Below are 17976 nucleotides of genomic sequence, written 5' to 3'. Positions count from 1 at the left end.
AGCCCTGGGCTCCCCACTCCCCAGCTCTGCCAGTGCCCCTCACTCCCCAGCCCTGGGCTCCCCCCACCCCCAGCTCTGCCGGTGCCCCTCACTCCCCAGCCCTGGGCTCCCCCCTCCCCAGCTCTGCCGGTGCCCCTCACTCCCCAGCCCTGGGCTCCCCCCTCCCCAGCTCTGCCGGTGCCCCTCACTCCCCAGCCCTGGGCTCCCCCCACCCCAGCTCTGCCGGTGCCCCTCACTCCCCAGCCCTGGGCTCCCCCCACCCCAGCTCTGCCGGTGCCCCTCAATCCCCAGCCCTGGGCTCCTCCCACCCCAGCTCTGCCGGTGCCCCTCAATCCCCAGCCCTGGGCTCCCTCCACCCCAGCTCTGCCGGTGCCCCTCAATCCCCAGCCCTGGGCTCCCTCCACCCCAGTTCAGCTGGTGACCCTCAATCCCCAGCCCCCTGCTAGCCCAGCCCTGGGCTCCCCACCCCCAACTCTGCCAGTGCCCCTCAATCCCCAGCCCTGGGCTCCCCACTCCCCAGCTCTACCGGTGCCCCTCAATCCCCAACACTGGGCTCCCCCGACCCCAGCTCTGCCGGTGCCCTTCAATCCCCAGCCCTGGGCTCCCCACTCCCCAGCTCTACCGGTGCCCCTCAATCCCCAACCCTGGGCTCCCCCCACCCCAGCTCTGCCGGTGCCCCTCAATCCCCAGCCCTGGGCTCCCCCCACCCCAGTTCAGCCGGTGCCCCTCACTCCCGACCTGCAACCCCTGCCAGCCCAGCTGGGGGCTTCTGCAGACAAATTGGAGACCATTGACCCCTGTGCTGGAGCGGAGCCAGCCCCCGGGGTTAACCCCTCCCTGCCGGGCTCCCCGCCCCCCCTGCCCAAGAGCCGGTTCTCCCCGGCCCGGCAGGAGGAGGGGTCGGGGCTTCCCCCACCCACCGGGCGCAGGCGGGGGCGGAGCCGGCACCGCCCCTTGGCGCTTCCCGGCTGCAGGAAAGTTTTGCCCAGGAGCCGAGCGGCCCGGCCCGGGCCATGGCCAAGTCCTACGATCACCTCTTCAAACTGCTGCTGATCGGGGACAGCGGGGTGGGCAAGACCTGCCTGATCATCCGCTTCGCCGAGGACAACTTCACCAGCACCTACATCTCCACCATCGGTGAGTGCCCCCCCGGAACCCCCCCGGCCCCTCTGCCTGGGGAACCCCCCGGGAACCCCCAACTTCACCAGCACCTACATCTCCACCATCGGTGAGTGCCCCCCCGGGCCCCCCGAAACCTCCCCGGCCCCTCTGCCTGGGGAATCCCTGGGAACCCCTAACTTCACCAGCACCTACATCTCCACCTTCGGTGAGTGCCCCCCCGAAACCTCCCCGGCCCCTCTGCCTGGGGAACCCCCCGGGAACCCCCAACTTCACCAGCACCTACATCTCCACCATCGGTGAGTGCCCCCCCGGGCCCCCCGAAACCTCCCCCGGTCCCTCTGCCTGGGGAACCCCCCGGGAACCCCCAACTTCACCAGCACCTACATCTCCACCATCGGTGAGTGCCCCCCCAGCCCCTCTGCCTGGGGAACCCCTCCGGGAACCCCCAACTTCACCAGCACCTACATCTCCACCATCGGTGAGTGCCCCCCCCGGACCCCCCCCGGCCCCTCTGCCTGGGGAACCCCCCCGGGAACCCCCAACTTCACCAGCACCTACATCTCCACCATCGGTGAGTGCCCCCCCGGCCCCCCCCGAAACCCCCCAGCCCCTCTGCCTGGGCAACCCCCCCGGGAACCCCCAACTTCACCAGCACCTACATCTCCACCATCGGTGAGTGCCCCCCCAGCCCCTCTGCCTGGGGAACCCCTCCGGGAACCCCCAACTTCACCAGCACCTACATCTCCACCATCGGTGAGTGCCCCCCCGGGTCCCCCGAAACCCCCCGGCCCCTCTGCCTGGAGAACCCCCCGGGAACCCCCAACTTCACCAGCACCTACATCTCCACCATCGGTGAGTGCCCCCCCAGCCCCTCTGCCTGGGGAACCCCTCCGGGAACCCCCAACTTCACCAGCACCTACATCTCCACCATCGGTGAGTGCCCCCCCGGACCCTCCCCGGCCCCTCTGCCTGGGGAACCCCCCGGGAACCCCCAACTTCACCAGCACCTACATCTCCACCATCGGTGAGTGCCCCCCCGGGTCCCCCGAAACCCCCCGGCCCCTCTGCCTGGAGAACCCCCCGGGAACCCCCAACTTCACCAGCACCTACATCTCCACCATCGGTGAGTGCCCCCCCAGCCCCTCTGCCTGGGGAACCCCTCCGGGAACCCCCAACTTCACCAGCACCTACATCTCCACCATCGGTGAGTGCCCCCCCGGCCCCTCCCCGGCCCCTCTGCCTGGGGAACCCCCCGGGAACCCCCAACTTCACCAGCACCTACATCTCCACCATCGGTGAGTGCCCCCCCGGGTCCCCCGAACCTCCCCGGCCCCTCTGCCTGGAGAACCCCCCGGGAACCCCCAACTTCACCAGCACCTACATCTCCACCATCGGTGAGTGCCCCCCCGGACTCCCCCCGAAACCTCCCCGGCCCCTCTGCCTGGGGAACCCCCCCGGGAACCCCCAACTTCACCAGCACCTACATCTCCACCATGGGTGAGTGCCCCCCCGGTCCCCCACGAAACCCAGACAGACACGCGGACACGGGCCAGCCCCGCACGGCCCAGGTACAGACAGACACGCGGACGCGGGCCAGCCCCGCACGGCCCAGGTACAGACAGACACGCGGACGCGGGCCAGTCCCGCACGGCCCAGGTACAGACAGACACGCGGGCCAGTCCCGCACGGCCCAGGTACAGACAGACACGCGGACGCGGGCCAGTCCCGCACGGCCCAGGGACAGACAGACACGCGGACGCGGGCCAGCCCCGCACGGCCCAGGGACAGACAGACACGCGGACGCGGGCCAGCCCCGCACGGCCCAGGGACAGACAGACACGCGGACGCGGGCCAGCCCCGCACGGCCCAGGGACAGACAGACACGCGGACGCGGGCCAGCCCCGCACGGCCCAGGGACAGACAGACACGCGGACGCGGGCCAGCCCCGCACGGCCCAGGGACAGACAGACACGCGGACGCGGGCCAGCCCCGCACGGCCCAGGTACAGACAGACACGCGGACGCGGGCCAGCCCCGCACGGCCCAGGTACAGACAGACACGCGGACGCGGGCCAGTCCCGCACGGCCCAGGTACAGACAGACATGCGGACGTGGGCCAGTCCCGCACGGCCCAGGTACAGACAGACACGCGGACACGGGGAGCGTGCACGGCCGGCACTCTTCCTGTTTTCTGTTCGGGGTCGCTATTTCTAGGTAGTTTCTGGCTCGTTTGTGTAGCAGCAAACTCCATTTCTTCTTGCTTTAAATTCATGTTTTCCCCTGGAGTTAAAGAATTGCCCCCTACAAATCCCCAGTGCCCACGGGCCAGGTCAGGGGTCGTGCGGTGCTGCCCCTCTGCCAGGCGTCCCGGGAAACGCTGGTTGTGGTGCTTGGGGTATTTTGACTGTGGGGCCAGGTGCTGCAGAGACAGAGTGCGAGCTGGGCCCTGCCTGGGCCAGCCACAGTCTGAACCGAGCAGCTGGGTCCCCCATGGCAGCGGTTTGGGGTGTATTATGGGCAGGCACCACCCACGGCCAACAGGACGATGTCTTGTTCCATACGGCCCTGTTCTCCTGCGCTGGCAGAGTCATGCCCCGCAAAGCCACTGATGATCGTGAGGCGCCTGGTTCCTGTGGACGCCCGGAGAGCAGTTGGTCCTCGGATCGAATGCCAACCTGGACCCCCTGATCCTGCTGGAGAACCCCCCGTCTGTCCATCGGTCTGGTCTCTGCCCAGCCCCAGGCAGCTCTGCGTACAGAGCAGCAAGGGGTGGGCAGGCGAGGCCGGGGGGGGGGGCGGCGGCGCCTCCTCCTGGGTATTCACTTGACAGGGTGCTCGGTCGGCGCTCAGAGCCCCTGGGATGGCCCAGGCCTGGTTCAGTGGTTAATGGGGACTGAGGCACACTCACTAGTGAGCTTTGCCTCCCCCCCGCACTGCTCGCAGGCATCCTGTTCACTAGTGCCCTGCCCCCTGCACCTCTGAGCACTTGGCACAGGCGTGTGTGTGTGTACATGCGTGTGCCCTGCCCCCGTGGAGAGCAGTGCCCTGGACCCTGAGCCCCAAGGCACAGGCGTGTGTGTGTGTGTTCGTGCGTGTGCCCTGCCCCCGTGGAGGGCACTGTCCCGGACCCTGCGTCCCAAGGCACAGGCTTGTGTGTGTGCGTGTACATGCGTGTGCCCTGCCCCCGTGGAGGGCACTGCCCCAGACCCTGCGCCCCATGATGCAGGCGACTCCACTCAGGGAGTCAGTCTGGTTGCTTTGTCACCAGGCATGGAAGGCTCGTTCCTCCCCCATGGGTCAGATGGGGAGGGGGCGGGAGGGCTGGCTGGGGATGCGGGTGGGGGCAGGTCACCCAGTGGTGTCCAGGACGCCTGGGTTCTTGCTGTGCCTCTGTCACGTGACCTGCTGGGCTGCCTTGGGCAAGTCCCTGTGAGTGCTCCCCTGCCCCCCAGGGCTGGGTGAGTGTGTGCAGAGCCCAGAGCCTGGGGGGGCACCGTACCCGGCATCTCCATCAGACCTGGGGCCAGCTCTGGCCCCTGAGGGCGAGAGCGTTAGTGATCCTCGGGCAGAGGCTTTGGCCCCAGCCAAGGGGCTGTGCGGGCTGGGGGCAGCGTCGCTGGGGCTGCAGGTCCCCCCCTGCGGAGCTGGCAGCTCCCGTCCCAAGCCGGGGAGTTGCCCCTGAGATGGTGAAACAATTTCCTGGGCCTCAGGCAAGTGAGGGCGCCAGCCCCGCGGTGCTTATAGAGCCGTAAACAGCCTGACGCATCCGTGTGCCTCACACACAGGCTCCTGCGCTCGGGGCGCCCGGCGGGGAATTCCACTGCTCCAGCTCGCCCCAGTCCCAGTGGGTCGGTGGGGATGTGCCCCAGCTGCTGGCAGGAAGTCCCCTCCCACCCCCGAGGCCTCTGTTCCCAGCTCCGCTTCGCAGCCACTTGTCCTGCCTGTGCAGGCCGGGCCGGCGGGTGGGGACCCCGAACTATAGCCAGGCCTCTGGGCCGGTCACATTCTGCCTCCTGGCCGTGAGCGGCGAGGTCTGCAAACCCCCGCATGGCAAGAGCTTCCGGGGGCAGGCGGGAGGGTGCAGCCGGCCTGGGCTGCCGGGGCTTCCCATGGGAGTTGCAGGGACAGAGCCAAACCCTTGGCCCCATCTCCCGAGGGCTTCAAGAGCCCCCGGTTGGTCTGTTTCTGGCTGCCAGGGCAGCCCTGGCTCCACAGACCCCTCCCCGGGCCCCCCGTCACTAGGGTCTGAGGGCCAGGTCGTGTAGATCAGCCTCACTCCATGTAGGACTACCCGGATCTCTGCCCGCTGTGGTTCTGGGGCGTCTCCATCTGCAAGGGGGCCCTCTTGCTGCCAGCCCCACAGAGCTGCTCAGGCAGGACTGCCCCCGACTGGCTCCAGCCCAGCTCCGTGCCCTGGGAGACAGCTCCAAATGCACCTCGTGTGCCGGGGGTCCGGGGGTGATGCCTGGGAGCAGGGCTGGAGAGGGGCGGGGCAGTGGGGCTGGAAGTCATTGGGGGGCGGGGGCTGCAATCTTTAATCTCCATTGGAAACTCCGAACCCCACTGACCACAAATCTCCTCCCCTGGGGGGCTGCTTGGAGCTGCCCCCGTCCTGAGCCTGCGAGGGGCTGCAGCCTGCTCCATGGTGCTGGGGCGGGGGGGGGGGCACCAGGGATGCTGCATGTGGGGTCCCTGGTGCCAGGCTGAGAGTGGGGTCGGGGCTGCGTCATTCCTCTGCCCGCCCTGGGAAACGGGGCAGGAACCTGCCCCCCGCGAGGGCGGCCCCCCTACCCAACATGCAGCGTCCCTGGCAGGGAGGGTCTGGGCAGGGACAGGCTGGGGGGGCTCCGTCTGTCTGGCTCCCCCCACCCCGCCGCCATGTGCAGCCAGCCAGACAATAGCGGGACAGTGGGGGGTGTGGGCGTGATGCCAGGCTCAGGAATCCTCGGCCCGTCCGCCTGAGCGGCTGCTGCGGGAGACCAAGGGCTCTGCGCTCCCACCCGCTTGCAGCCTGTTTATTCACTGCGGGGGGGCACCCGCCTTGGACTTTGCTCCCTGGGGCGTCAGGTTGTTGCTGGGAGACCGGAGATGTGCGGGGGGGGGGGCTGGGGGCTGGATTGGGTTTGGGGGAAGGGTGAATATTGCAGGACAGGAGAGTGGGAATACAGCCCCAGGCTGGCCCATCCCCGCCCCCCACCCCACCCCAACACAGCCTGTGCTGGGGGCAGGTGTGAGTCCAGTCACCCCAGGCCAGCGCTGCTGTTGGCCTGGCCCCGGGGTGGGGGTCGTGCCGGGGCCCCTGGACCCTCCCCTTGCGGCTCTGATGGCGTCAACCGTCTTGTGTTCCAGGGATCGACTTCAAAATCCGGACAGTGGAAATTGAGGGGAAAAAGATCAAACTCCAGGTCTGGTAAGTGGGACCCCGTCCCCAGCAAAGCTACCCCCAGCCCCCGTCTCCAGCCGCACCACAGCTAGAGCCCTGCCTAGCACCTGCAGGGCCAGGGGCGGGCTGGGGGGTACTGCCATGGCCCCGGGGCTGGGAAGGGGGGATCCGGAGCCTGCCCGCACTGGGCTGCCGGTTCAGGGCCTGGCAGCCCCATGGATGGCGGCTGTGCCCTGCTGCGGGTCGCCAGTCCGCCCCCACCCCACGGAGCAGCAACCAGCGCCTGTCGTCCTCCTGGGCAGGGGGGCCGAGGCTGGGTCAGCCGTGGAGGCAGAACCAGGGTCCCCCAGGGCAGGGTGGTTGCCCCAGGAATCCCCCCACTCCCCCCATGGATCCCAGGGCAGCCCTTGGGGTTGGAGACGCTGCTGACCCCAGTGACCCCCTTTCCCCTCCTCTCTCGCAGGGACACGGCAGGACAGGAGAGGTTTAAAACCATCACGACGGCGTATTACCGAGGAGCCATGGTACGGCGCTGGGCCCAGCCTTGCCAGGGCACCCCCGTGGCCGAGCTGGGAATAGGGCCCAGAAGCCCCAGGAAGGGGAGTCTGGCGCAGTGCTCCTGGCAGCAGGCACCTGCCAAGCAGGGAGGGGAATGTGGGGGCTCAGAGAAGCCCATGTCCCCCCCCCGACAGTGCAGCTGGGAGTAGGGCAGTGCCTCTATCTCAGTGGGCCCCACTGGAGGGAGTGGGGCTAGCCTGGGACTCTGGTGGGCCATCCGGAGGATCTGGGGCCCGGGCCCCTGCCAGGCGACGGGGGTGGGAGGTGCTCGGTCCAAGCTGCTCCATTAACCATTGGGGGGCTTCTGGGCACTGCTGAGGGCCAGGCTAGCAGGGGCCTAGAGCCCGGGTCCAGCCCCACTGAGCGAGCGTCTCTTCCAGGGAATCATCCTCGTCTACGACATCACGGATGAGAAATCCTTCGAGAACATCCAGAACTGGATGAAGAGCATCAAGGAGGTGCGGGGGGGGGGGGGGGGGGGGGCTGTGCCAGGGCCATGGTCTGGTCACCACCCACATGAGGTGTTATGTGGGGTTACAAGTTGTTCAAGGCTGGGCTAGCAGGGGGCTGCGGGTCGGGAGTGAGGGGCGGAGGTGGATGGGGGCAGTGGGCTGCGGGTCGGGAGTGAGGGGCGGAGGCGGATGGGGGCTGCGGGTCGGGAGTGAGGGGCGGAGGCGGATGGGGGCAGGGGGCTGCGGGTCGGGAGTGAGGGGCGCCGGCGGAGGCGGATGGGGGTAGGGGGCTGCGGGTCGGGAGTGAGGGGCGCCGGCGGAGGCGGATGGGGGCAGGGGGCTGCGGGTCGGGAGTGAGGGGCGGAGGTGGATGGGGGCAGGGGGCTGCGGGTCGGGAGTGAGGGGCGGAGGCGGATGGGGGCTGCGGGTCGGGAGTGAGGGGCGGAGGCGGATGGGGGCAGGGGGCTGCGGGTCGGGAGTGAGGGGCGCCGGCGGAGGTGGATGGGGGCAGGGGGCTGCGGGTCGGGAGTGAGGGGCGCCGGTGGAGGCGGATGGGGGCAGGGGGCTGCGGGTCGGGAGTGAGGGGCGCCGGCGGAGGCGGATGGGGGCAGGGGGCTGCGGGTCGGGAGTGAGGGGCGGAGGCGGATGGGGGCAGGGGGCTGCGGGTCGGGAGTGAGGGGCGCCGGCGGAGGCGGATGGGGGTAGGGGGCTGCGGGTCGGGAGTGAGGGGCGCCGGCGGAGGCGGATGGGGGTAGGGGGCTGCGGGTCGGGAGTGAGGGGCGGAGGCGGATGGGGGCAGGGGGCTGCGGGTCGGGAGTGAGGGGCGCCGGCGGAGGCGGATGGGGGTAGGGGGCTGCGGGTCGGGAGTGAGGGGCGCCGGCGGAGGCGGATGGGGGTAGGGGGCTGCGGGTCGGGAGTGAGGGGCGGAGGCGGATGGGGGCAGGGGGCTGCGGGTCGGGAGTGAGGGGCGGAGGCGGAGGCGGATGGGGGCAGGGGGCTGCGGGTCGGGAGTGAGGGGCGCCGGCGGAGGCGGATGGGGGCAGGGGGCTGCGGGTCGGGAGTGAGGGGCGCTGGCGGAGGCGGATGGGGGCTGCGGGTCGGGAGTGAGGGGCGCCGGCGGAGGCGGATGGCGGCAGGGGGCTGCGGGTCGGGAGTGAGGGGCGCTGGCGGAGGCGGATGGGGGCAGGGGGCTGCGGGTCGGGAGTGAGGGGCGCCGGCGGAGGCGGATGGGGGCAGGGGGCTGCGGGTCGGGAGTGAGGGGCGCTGGCGGATGGGGGCTGCGGGTCGGGAGTGAGGGGCGCTGGCGGATGGGGGCTGCGGGTCAGGAGCAAGGGGCGCCGGCAGAGTTGTGACCGTGGCGAATGCAGGACTGGGGGCCGGTTGGGGATGTGAGGGAGGGGTGGGGGTACCTGGAGGATGGCTGAAGGGGGACTCAGAGGGGGGATGGATGGTGGGCTCGGGGCCCAGGGGTTGATCTCCCCCAGATCTGCTCTCTCCTCCAGAACGCTTCTGCGGGGGTGGAGCGCCTCCTCCTGGGGAACAAGTGTGACATGGAGACCAAGCGCAAGGTGCAGCGGGAGAGTGCAGAGAAGGTACGGGGGGGCGGGAGGGGACCTCAGGTCGGTGGCACGAGTGCCACTGTCATTCATGGCTGGATCGGGGGGTGGGGACAGCTGGGCACAGGGTGGCAGCCCCCAGCGGTGCTGAATGCAGCAGAGTCCCAAGGGCCAGGCCTTGCTCCTCCCATCTCACCCCCGTCCTGGGGTGTCTCTGAGGCCGTGATTGTGTCTCCCCGGGATGGAGGGGCAGCTGTGCTGGGTCTCGGCCATTAGCGAGAGGGAAGGAGGTCGGGGGGGCTGTGGGTGCCTGGCTCAAAGGTCCCTTTCTCTCCTGGCAGCTCGCAAAGGAACATGGGATCCGGTTCTTTGAGACCAGTGCCAAGTCCAGTGTGAATGTGGAGGAGGTAAGCGGAGTGGGACCTGGCTCCCTCCCAGGGGACGACTCCCCGAGGTCCCTGGGCCCTGCCCCGTTGTGCCTCCAGCCCCCTGCACTGGGCGCTCACTGCCTAGGGGCAGCCTGGGAGAAGCAGCCCCCAGGCCGGCCCAGGAGGGCTGCTGCCAGGGGCTGGGTGGTGGGTGGTGCAGTGCCCCTGGGGAGGGAAGAGAGGTCTCTCTCAGTATCTGGGCTGTAGGAGGACCCCAGGCAGATCTCTTGCCCATCCCTGGAATGGACTGAGTGGGGGGCTCCAGTGAAGCTGTGAGACCCACCCTCGGGACCTCTGGCCCACAGGCAGGTCCTCCCCATATGCTCCCATGGAAGCGGGGAGAGGGGGACGCTAAGATTCACCCAGAGGCTTTTGTTTCCCACTGCTAAGCGTCCCCTCCCCCAGCCAGCTCACAGCCCCCACCCCAGTGTCCCTGGCTGGCCTTCCGTAACCTGCTCCTCTCTCCCCTCAGGCCTTCAACACCCTGGCCCAGGACATCCTGCTGAAATCCACCAAGAAACTGGTGAGCATGCGGGGTCCAGGCGGGCTAGGGAGCCCCCTGAGTTAGAGGTGACCTGCGCAGCTCGGCCTCCTTCCAGCAGGAGGCGTTGAGATGGGGACAGAAAAGCAGCATGAATCTGCCTTTCCCTGTGAATGATCTTGCTTTTCTCCAGCACTTCCCTCCCCTGGGGCTGAGATGCAGCCACCTCTGGGGTGGGGCGTGGGGACTGGTTCTACAGGGATCCCTCGTCTGGTGCTGAGATGCAGCCACCTCTGGGGTGGGGCGTGGGGACTGGTTCTACAGGGATCCCTCGTCTGGTGCTGAGATGCAGCCACCTCTGGGGTGGGGCATGGGGACTGGTTCTACAGGGATCCCTCGTCTGGTGCTGAGATGCAGCTGCCTCTGGAGTGGGGCGCAAAAGCTGTTTAACCATCACACTGCCGTGCTATACAGCAGGCCAGGCCAGGACGCTGGTGAGGCTACGGTATCTAAGGCTGATGGGAACACCCTGCATTGGAACATGGCCAGGGCAGTAATTTGGGATCTTTAATGACCCCTGGTGGCGAAGCCAGACCCCAGACCGCACTCCCAGCAGCACAGCGCCCCCTAGTGCCCTGTCGGGGCATTGGCACAGTCACACTACTCATAGGGAGCCCATCCTGGGGCATGGGGCCCGCCCTGGCTCAGAGGAGAGTGCCCCCACTGAGTGACCCCGGGCTGCAAGGGCACCCGACAGTGACTGGCTCACTCTCTCTTTCAGGGTAAAATCCCCAAAGGGAACCTGGACTTGAAAAGTTCTCCAAAGAAAAGCAGCAGTAAATGCGCCGTGGTCTAGCAGCAGCCACGCCGCAGGAGCACCCCAGGGTGCCACCCCTCCCGGGCGCCACGCCGGAGCATGTAGTGCCACTGTGTCACTCCTCTCCCTTCTGCCACTCTCCTGTTCCTCTGTGACAGCATGGGCCGGGCAGCTCCCTGCGGCTGGGCAGAGCTGAGCTCCGGAGCTGGGGTCTCCGAAGGGGCCAGTCAATCTTCCGGCTGCTCGTGTGCTCCGAGAGAGGAGGAACGGGAGGTGACCTGCAGGCTGATTTGGGGAGGGGAGCAGAGCGGGGAGGGAGGAGCTGGAGAAGAGGGGGGCTGCAGAGAGGAAGGGCAAGGGAGAGGGCAGTGATGCGGGGGAGACTGGCCATGCTGCAGCCGCTTGTTGCTCCCAGGGGCGCGTTGAGTCGAAGCCCTGGGAAGCCGGGATCCCTTCTCCCAAACCAGCCGGCGGGTCCCCCGGGGTCCAGGCAAACCCTGTATATAGGACTGGCTGCTCCATCACACATAGGAATGACTGTCTGAAAACCCAGGGCCCCCAAGCCCAACGTGGGGCCCAGCGTCTCCGCTGCCAGGGGCCGGCAGAGCCCCCTGCGTGCCTCGGGCGCCCGGCGCCATGTAATTAACAATATAAAGCCCCAGCTTGTGCCTTTGCTCTCGGCTCCAGGGTGTTTCTTTGCCAGCACCGACTGTGGGCAGCGCCGGGGCTGGGGTGGGGCTGCCCTGCTGCATGTGCCCGAGACCATCGACGCAAAGAGCCTTAAAGGGCAAATTTCAGCCCCTGCTCCACACGGGCTCTGCTGTTCTCCTGGGCCTCTCTCAGCTGAGCCCATGAAAACGAGCACCTGTGTCCCTTTGGTTTCCTGTCCTGGGTCTTGTGCTCCTGGCCGGCCTGTCCAACCCCCACCAAGGCAGCTGCAGTCCCCAGAGCCAGGCTGGGCGAGCTCAGACCGTTTATTGAACCAGCTTCTGCTGGGGGAAGAGAAAAGCCTTCGAGCTGCACAGCGTCGTGTTTGCCATGTGACCTGCGCCGTGAGGCCGGCTGCCTGCAGTGCCCTCTGCGGGGCAGCCCCTGGCCTCTGGCTCCCAGCACCCTAAGACAGGAGCCCCCCTGGCCAGGCCCACGGCAGCGGCTCTCGCCCCCACCCCAGCGCAGGCTTGCTTGGGCCAAGGAGACTCCGTGGGCTGACGGGGTGGGACGGGCCCTGGCCCAGAGCTGCCTGCAGGGACCAGGGCAGGACAAGAATGAGGCGAGTGCTCTGCCGGGGGGGCTCCTGCCCATCTTGCCCCCAGGCCCTCGGAGCAGCGTCTCCCCCGGGGCATGGGGCACACGGGGGCAGCTCGTCCCGGCCTTGCCCCGGCCAGCGGGGTCCAGTGCGGGGAAGGAACGGGGACCCCGTGGGCAGCGCCAGGCCTGGGGGTCCCGGGTCCGTGGCTGGCTCAGGTCTGGGGCTGAGCCGGGGGTCAGGGGGCTGCCCCCCCCCCCCAACCGCTCGCCCGTCCTGGGGGCTGGGCCGGCCCCGATCCTGCCCGGGGGGGGAGGGTGCTGCACCCAACCCTGAGGGGCCGAGACCCCCAGCTATGGGGGGAGCGGATTCCCCAGCTCCAGGGGGCTGCCCCATAGACCACGCCCCCAGCCAGGCCCCGCCCCCGCCAGCCCCTGGAATCCTCCCGCAGCCTGCGCCCTTCCCGTCATGCCCCGCGCCGCCATCGCCACTCTGGCCCCGCCTCTCGCTGGCAGCTCCCAGAAGGCCCCGCGCAGGCCAAGATGGTGGCGCCGCGAGCAGGGCGAGGCGGGTGAGAGCGAGGTCGGGACCCCCCCGTCGCCATGGAGCCGCGCGCGCTGGGGCGCTGCGTCCTGCTCGCGCTCGGCGCCCTGGCCTGGAGCCTCAGGTGAGCGGGGCCCGGGGAGACCCCCCCGCTGCCGGCCTGCCCCGACCCCCCCCCTGGGGCCCCCCCGCCCGGCCCCGCTGGGAGCCCCCCCGCTGCCGCCCTGCCCCGACCCCCCCTGAACCCCCCCCGCTGGGAGCCCCGCCTGCCCCGACCCCCCCGCTGCCGCCCTGCCCCGACCCCCCCTGGAGCCCCCCCGATGGGAGCCCCCCCGCTGGGAGCCCCCCCGACCCCCCCTGGAGCCCCCGCCCGGCCCTGCTCTGGGAGCCCCGCCTGCCCCGGGCCCCCCCTGCTGCTGCCCTGCCCGGGCCCCCCCAATGGGAGCCCCCCCGACCTCTCCCGCCTGGACCCCCCGCTGCCGCCCTGCCCCGACCCCTTCCCGCTGGGAGCTCTGCCTGCCCTGCCCCCCCTCGCCCCCCCGCCTGGACCCCCCCTGGCCTGTGCCACCCAGCTGGGCCCCCCGCCTGACCCCCCCACGGAGCCACCCTCTGGCCGTGGGGAGCCGGGGCCTGGCGCTGGAGGCCCCGCAGGTGCGGGGCAGGGGCTGAGGGTTTAGCCGGGCGAAGCCCCCGTGGCTTTGGCAGCCTGTGAGCGGCCCTGGCCCCCTGGCTGGGCAGGGCCCTGGGGTGGAGCCGCCCCCTTGCTCGGTCCCGAGAGCCCCCCTGGTTTACTACACTGGCCCCTTTCTGATTCCTTGCAGGCTGGCAGAGGCGACGGCGTCGAGTGAGGCCAAGCGCTCAGGTGGGTGCCAGGGCAGTGGAGCTGGCGCTGCTAATGTGCCCATGGTTGCGGGGCTGGTTTCTGGAGAGCTGGCACCCGTCTGGCCTGCCGAGCTCTTACTGGCTGCGGGGTCAGGGCAGGAGCACGGCTCTTCCTGGAGATAAAGCCCCCGCACTTGAGCCCCCCGGGGCGAGCTGCGGTGCCATAATGCAAGTCCTCAGCCACACCCACACACACACACACACACAGTGGGGTTTATCCCTGGGGCCTCTGTGTGGGACTGAGAGTCCCAGCAGAGAGTCCCATTGCAATGAGGATGCACATGCTCCAGATGCGCTAATTCTCCTGTGAGGGGCAGTCCTAGGGGCAGGGCCTGGGGGTGGGTGACTCACGGGGGGCAGAGCCTGGAGCTCCTGGCTCCCCACACTGAGTTTGGGTTTGACCCAGACTCCCTTGGTGACATCGTAGGGATGGGGGGAGGCTGTTGGCCAGAAAGTATCAAAGACACTTTTCTTGGGGGGGCCCCCCCCGCCCTGGCATGTGCTCTGCTGGGGCTCAGTCAGTGTCACTCACAAGCTTGTTAGACTCAGTGGAAACCTGACGAGTGCTGACAGTCAAATCTTTCTTCTGCCTGGGTGTCGTCTGCCCTTCTATCCAAAGTGGCACCTCCTCTCTGCAGCCTGGCCACTCCGATTGCAGGCCCAGACTCTGAACCCCTCTCCCCTCTCTTCTCAGTGAGCCCGCTGGTGGCCACTCCATGCTGGCAAGCAGAAGACTTTGTCGTTGTTCTGGATTGTGCCCCATGCACAATCTTCCAAGCAGTAAGTGGAGACGAACTGCCCTGCAGCTGGGTAGCAGGGCTGGGGGTGGGGGGCTCGCTGTCTAGTGCTGGTGGTTACACCCTGCCCTGGCCCCTTGCTTGGGGAGTGCTGCATGGGATGCACCCTGCCTGGGTCAGCCTGAAGATCCCTCAGGGTGGGTGGGGGGACACCAGCTGTTGTGCCCCGCAGAGCAGAGACCCCTCAGGGCTGGCAGGGGGAATGAGACAGCCTGCCCCACAGAGTGTGTGAAAGTGGGTTTGGTTTGATTGCAGAAGACGATGCCCGAGTGCAGCACGACTGGCTTCATCGAGCAAATTAACTGCGCCGTGTCCAAGAAGGAGGAGTACAGGAGGTAAGCCAAGGCCGGGACCCTGCAGTTCGGTTTGGCTCAGGCGCAGTGTGGGGCGGCCCGGGCTCACTGGAACAGAGCCCGGGGAGGCACATTGGGCTCCTGGGCGTGGCTGCTTCATGCTGTATCCGGAGCACCTCAGCTTGGCGGGGGGCGGGGGGAGGAGACTGCACCTAGCATGGCTATAATGGGGCCCACTGCAGCCAGACTCCCCTGTAATCCGCTGGCCAAGCCGTGCGGCGCTCCGATCCCAGCCCTGTCGACTCTCTCCTCTCTCTGCAGCTGCCGCTCCGTGGTGACGGAAGCACACAGCTTCTGGAAGTTCGAGGGGGCCATGATCTGTGTGGCTGTGGTCTTTGCCCTGTTGGTCATGTGCCGTCAGAGGGTGCTGGACAGGAAGGCCCTGGAGAAAGTTCGCAAGCAGATCGAGTCCATTTAGTATCTGTCGACCTCCCAGCAGCCCCGGTGCTGCCCACCTCCTCTCCTGTGTGGGGAACTGGGGCACGGATGCTAATCCCCTTTCCCGCTCCAGGGAGCTGCAGGAGGAGGAGACTGGCGTCAGAGACCGAGATCTGCTGTGTCCTGGCAGAGAGCAGCTCTCTGACCGCTTGGGAGCGTGGTTCAGCCAACTCAGAGCCACGCCGAACGCCACTCGGCTTGCTCCTTGGAGACTCAGCAGCCGGCTGGGGGTTCCCCTCGGTCCATCTCACCTGCCATGAGGAGGGCTGGGGTCCCATCCCTTCTTAGCCCCTTCTCTCCTGCCGTCAGTGCGCACGAGGAGTCCCTTTGTGACTGGCAGCTCCTGGTGGGATATGGGGCGTGTGCCCAGTGGGGGCTGCCACCTTGCATCCCTCAGCATTAACGCAGCCCCCCTCCTTCCGCAGGTTCTGAGACAGTAAACCCTGAGCCTGGATGCAGGAGCTGCCTCTGGGCAGCCAGTGCCCTGCTGTGCTGGCTGTCCAGCCCGGTGCAGTGAGGGAGGCTGTTGGTTAATACAGGCTGAAGGCTGGGGGGGACTTGCTGTCTAGTTCCTGCCGGAGCGGAGCGTGACCCTGCCTGGCTGAGCGGCTCCTCCGTTCCCTCAGGGTGACGTGTAGTCCCGGGCACCTGGCTTGTCTGCTCAGGGAGTCCGGCCAGCCCTCTCCCTGCCCTGGGTGCACCCGTCCCATGACCCCAGAGCAGCAGGCCAGGTCCTGGCACACGCTTCCCTGCTGCTCCGTGCTGGTGCCGGGGGCACGAGGGGCTCGAAGCTTGTCCAGCCTGTTTGCATTGAGCTTAGACCAGCCCCATGGCTCTGCTTTAACGAGTGCCAGGATCAGGGGAGATGTGGGCACGGTGACCAGCACTGCCTGCCCGTGATGCAGCCGCCTGCAGGGGATGGGGGAGCTGCTCCCCCCGGCTGCCTGTGGGGTTGCCGGGATCCCTGTGGTAGGAAACTGCTGGGCTGGCCACTGTCCTGGAGTGGTGCTGCCCCTCCCCGGGAGCCGTGTTGGGCTGATGCTATTACCCCTGCCAGCACAGCGCCTCCTGCAGGTGTGGAGGGAGCTCAGCCAGGCCTCTGGGCACCAATGTGCCCTTCCTCCTAGGAACGCCCAGCTTAGCCGCTTCCCTCATGTCCCCGTCACCCCGGTTCTAGGGCAGCAAGTCCCGGCCAAACCAGCGTCTCTCCCAGCTGGGGGCCTGGAGCAACAGGCAGGGCAAAGATTTGCCCCGGGGGCCTGGCGGTGTCCCCTGGGCTTAGGGCTTTGATCAGTGTCCAGCTCCCGGGGTAAGTCCCAGCGCTGAGTCCCGCTCCGCCGGCCCAGTCTCCCGGGAACCACGTGTCTTGTCACACTGCGCCCTGCTGTGCAGGGGCCGGCTGGGTGATGGGAGGGGATGGAGGAGAGGTCTCTGGTGCTGGTAATGGGCATCAGTCTGAGTTCAGTGGTCCGTGTTCCTGTCCCATCCTGCGGGCAATGATCTGAGCATGCCAGGGAGCCCATGTCACAGCTGTCACTAATTACCCCCTTCAAAGACCAGGGAGCCATGCCCCCTGCAGGTGGGTTCCCTCCAGCGCTGGCTGGGACCAGCACCTCCTAAACTCCCTAGGGTAACGTTGATTAAAGCGCTGAGTGTCGCCGGTCCCGGCTGCACCTCGGGAACGGTGAGGGGGGTGGAAGCTCCCAGCCATGTTCTCTGGGCTGCCCGGGCTCACAGCAGGGTCGGGGCAGCCCTGCAGGGGGACAGAAGAGACTGACGTGGGTGTTTAGGAACTTCCCAGCAGCCTGCTTGTTCCTGCCCCAGCCGGAGCGAGCTGGGCTGGGGTCTGGAGCGCCATTTAAACATCCCTCCCCCCATGAGCTGGCCTGTCTCCGGGTGTTACCGGCCGGTGCATGGAAGGGGCAGTGGGCCAAGCCCTCCCTCAGGCGCCCCAAACATCGGCAGGGAGGGGAGCGTGAGCGCCGCTGGAGCTGAGATTCAGGCTTGTCTCCTGGGGCTGCCCTTGTGCTGAGGGAGGTTCCATGTCATTGCTCCGGGGGGGCATGTCCTCCCACGCGCCCAGCTGCTCCCCCCTCTCGCTGGAGAGCAGCCCCGTGCACTGCTGTACAGCACCCTCCAACCTCCCCCAGCAGAGCGCCCCACAACCGTCCCCCCGGTGCAGCTAGCGTCGCTCCCTGTGGGACTGGCCCAGGAAGGCGCCCGACCAGCCCCGCAGAGCTCCTGCTGCTCCCCAAAGGGGAGAGTTACAGCTCACGGCTCCCTCCCCCGCCCTGGTACCTGCAGCCCTCCTGTTCCGGTCTCCTTAGTGCTGCCGGGGCCGAGCCCTGGGCTCAGTTGCTCCGTGGGGCTGAGGCGACTGACCCTTGGTGCCAGGCTGCAGAGCTGGTGACCTGGGACCCAGTGCTGCCAGGGGTCTCTGGGGCAGACCCTCACCCAGGCCTGGCGGTTCCCAAGAACAGGCTGGCTCGAATCCTCCCCTCTGCTCTCCCTCCAGTCTAGTCCCGCTGCGGTCTCGGGTCGCTGGGGGGTGTCACCTGCCCGCTAGACAGAGGCTGCAGGTGGCCACGCTTGGCTCAGCTCGACCGGTTGGGGTTTATTTTTTTAAAAGGCTTTTACAAAACCAAATGGAACCAGGAATGTCATTAAAAATCCTTTCAAAGCAGTGGTTTGGTTTGGCTGTGAGGTCAAAGCGTCTGGCTGGGTGGCAAGGGGGCCAGGTGGGGCTGGGTGGCGAGGTGTGCTGGGGGAGCTAGGGGGCTGCAGGCAGCAACTGAAAGCAAGACAAACCTGCAGCCCTGGTTTCACCGTCTCGGCTGAGCAGGGCCTCTGGGAACAGGGTGGTCGGAGGAGCGGGAGGCTGGGCTCAGGCACCCGAATCCCTCGTGGAGCTTGAGGCCTGC

General features: G+C 68.2%; 2 protein-coding genes across 3 annotated transcripts; both read left to right on the top strand.

Annotated features, from left to right (window-relative positions):
* Positions 1-919: 919 nt before the first annotated feature.
* On the top strand, positions 920-11095 carry RAB13 (RAB13, member RAS oncogene family). Of its 2 annotated transcripts, none has more exons than XM_065574618.1 (8): positions 920-1137; positions 6471-6531; positions 6968-7028; positions 7443-7520; positions 8999-9106; positions 9412-9477; positions 9971-10021; positions 10761-11095. In XM_065574618.1, the coding sequence occupies exons 1-8, from the start codon at positions 1014-1016 to the stop codon at positions 10833-10835; spliced, it is 624 nt and encodes a 207-aa protein (XP_065430690.1). In that variant the 5' UTR covers positions 920-1013; the 3' UTR covers positions 10836-11095. The 2 variants fall into 2 exon arrangements, with proteins under 2 accessions (XP_065430690.1, XP_065430691.1); XM_065574619.1 differs by having other exon boundaries at positions 925-1137; positions 9017-9106.
* Positions 11096-12532: 1437 nt separating this feature from the next.
* Positions 12533-17738, top strand: JTB (jumping translocation breakpoint). The gene is made up of 5 exons (XM_005280595.5): positions 12533-12709; positions 13407-13447; positions 14162-14247; positions 14520-14599; positions 14879-17738. The coding sequence occupies exons 1-5, from the start codon at positions 12645-12647 to the stop codon at positions 15033-15035; spliced, it is 429 nt and encodes a 142-aa protein (XP_005280652.1). The 5' UTR covers positions 12533-12644; the 3' UTR covers positions 15036-17738.
* Positions 17739-17976: the final 238 nt, after the last annotated feature.

Source organism: Chrysemys picta, chromosome 20 (genome assembly GCF_011386835.1).
Source record: "Chrysemys picta bellii isolate R12L10 chromosome 20, ASM1138683v2, whole genome shotgun sequence".
Classification (NCBI taxonomy): Eukaryota; Metazoa; Chordata; order Testudines; family Emydidae; genus Chrysemys; species Chrysemys picta.
The sequence above is the reverse complement of the archived record's forward strand: the minus strand, read 5'-3'. Positions and strand labels throughout refer to the sequence as shown.